The 1,161-nt window shown below is 31.0% G+C and overlaps 1 protein-coding gene across 1 annotated transcript in view; it reads left to right on the top strand.

The window, feature by feature from the left end:
- The window catches only part of LOC109582053 (uncharacterized), a 14,639-nt gene extending 13,830 nt beyond the window's left edge, over positions 1-809 (top strand). The window contains exon 2 of the mRNA XM_019996615.1: positions 5-809. Within this exon, the coding sequence (XP_019852174.1) occupies positions 5-309 (305 nt within the window). The 3' untranslated portion in view covers positions 310-809. The remainder of the gene's footprint in view (positions 1-4) is intronic.
- Positions 810-1,161: the final 352 nt, after the last annotated feature.

Genomic DNA, 1,161 nt, shown 5'->3' with positions numbered 1-1,161 from the left:
ACTGGTCCTTATAAGAATGGAACTGAGAATACTTATGATTATCGTTTCATGGCTGGACTATACCTACTGGCAAGAATAATCATTNTGAGTCAATTCATTTTTGGACATTATTTTATGTTTTCAATACCAATTTCTCAAGCTTGCTGCTCCTTCTTACTAGCAGTAATAGTTATCATCTTTCGTCCTTTTCAAAGAAATATTCATAATTTTGATGAGTTTTTAGTTATGTTTTTTCCTATATGGCACTTGGATGTACAAATATTGTTACCTCTTTTTTACTCCCAACGTTGGATAGATCTAGTGATCTAGATCTATTAATAATTGTGATTCTTGTAATTGTACTACCAATTGCCAATGGTATATTCTTTGTCATTGTTATACCAGGTTATATAATCTACCAGGTATACAAAATGATAAAATCATGTCATCGTTATCATAAAAGAAATAATCCAGTGGCTAACAGAAATAAAGAAGAAGACCATCAGCCATTAGTTGGTAATGATGATGATTGGATTGCTGATCATATGGAGAATCCACAAGAATATGATGAACAACATGTTCCTGGTAAAATATATGAGTATGATAGACAGCCGCAGCAACAAAAACCCAATGAACCCATTACTATTGCTACAGCTGCTACTTATGGCAGCTGCAGTGAAACTACTATTTGATTTATGTTAACTGCTGAATATTGTACTGATAATGATAGAATAGGCTAATAATGAAATTAATATTTTAAGCTATTTTTTAAATTTTTTGTGTGATTTTTTGCTAGATTTGCTATTCCAATTGTGATTAATGTTCAGTTGGAGGATGTGACAATTAAATTTGATCTGATCTACTTTCCTATAGAGTGCATGTCTCACTGTGTACATGTACATGTGGTCAAAATAAATTACTATAAATAAAATTTTTTAAATGGTCATATCTAAAAAAATTGGAGTCGAAATCAGCTCAAACTTTCTACACTGCATAAGGACATCAACATGTATCAGAAATTGTAATAAAAATTTGGGGTCATTTTTGAGCCATTTTTTGGAAAAAGCATCAGCTGTAAAATACTGGGTATTTTTCAGGAACTGGCACATTTTAAAAAATAGACATAACTAAAAAAGTTAGTCAGAGTCACCTCAAACTCATACGTTACATTTAAATTATGAG

Source organism: Amphimedon queenslandica, unplaced genomic scaffold, assembly GCF_000090795.2.
Source record: "Amphimedon queenslandica unplaced genomic scaffold, v1.1 AMPQUscaffold_13403, whole genome shotgun sequence".
Classification (NCBI taxonomy): domain Eukaryota; kingdom Metazoa; phylum Porifera; class Demospongiae; order Haplosclerida; family Niphatidae; genus Amphimedon; species Amphimedon queenslandica.
Note: the sequence above shows the minus strand (reverse complement) of the source record. Positions and strands in the feature narration are given on the sequence as shown.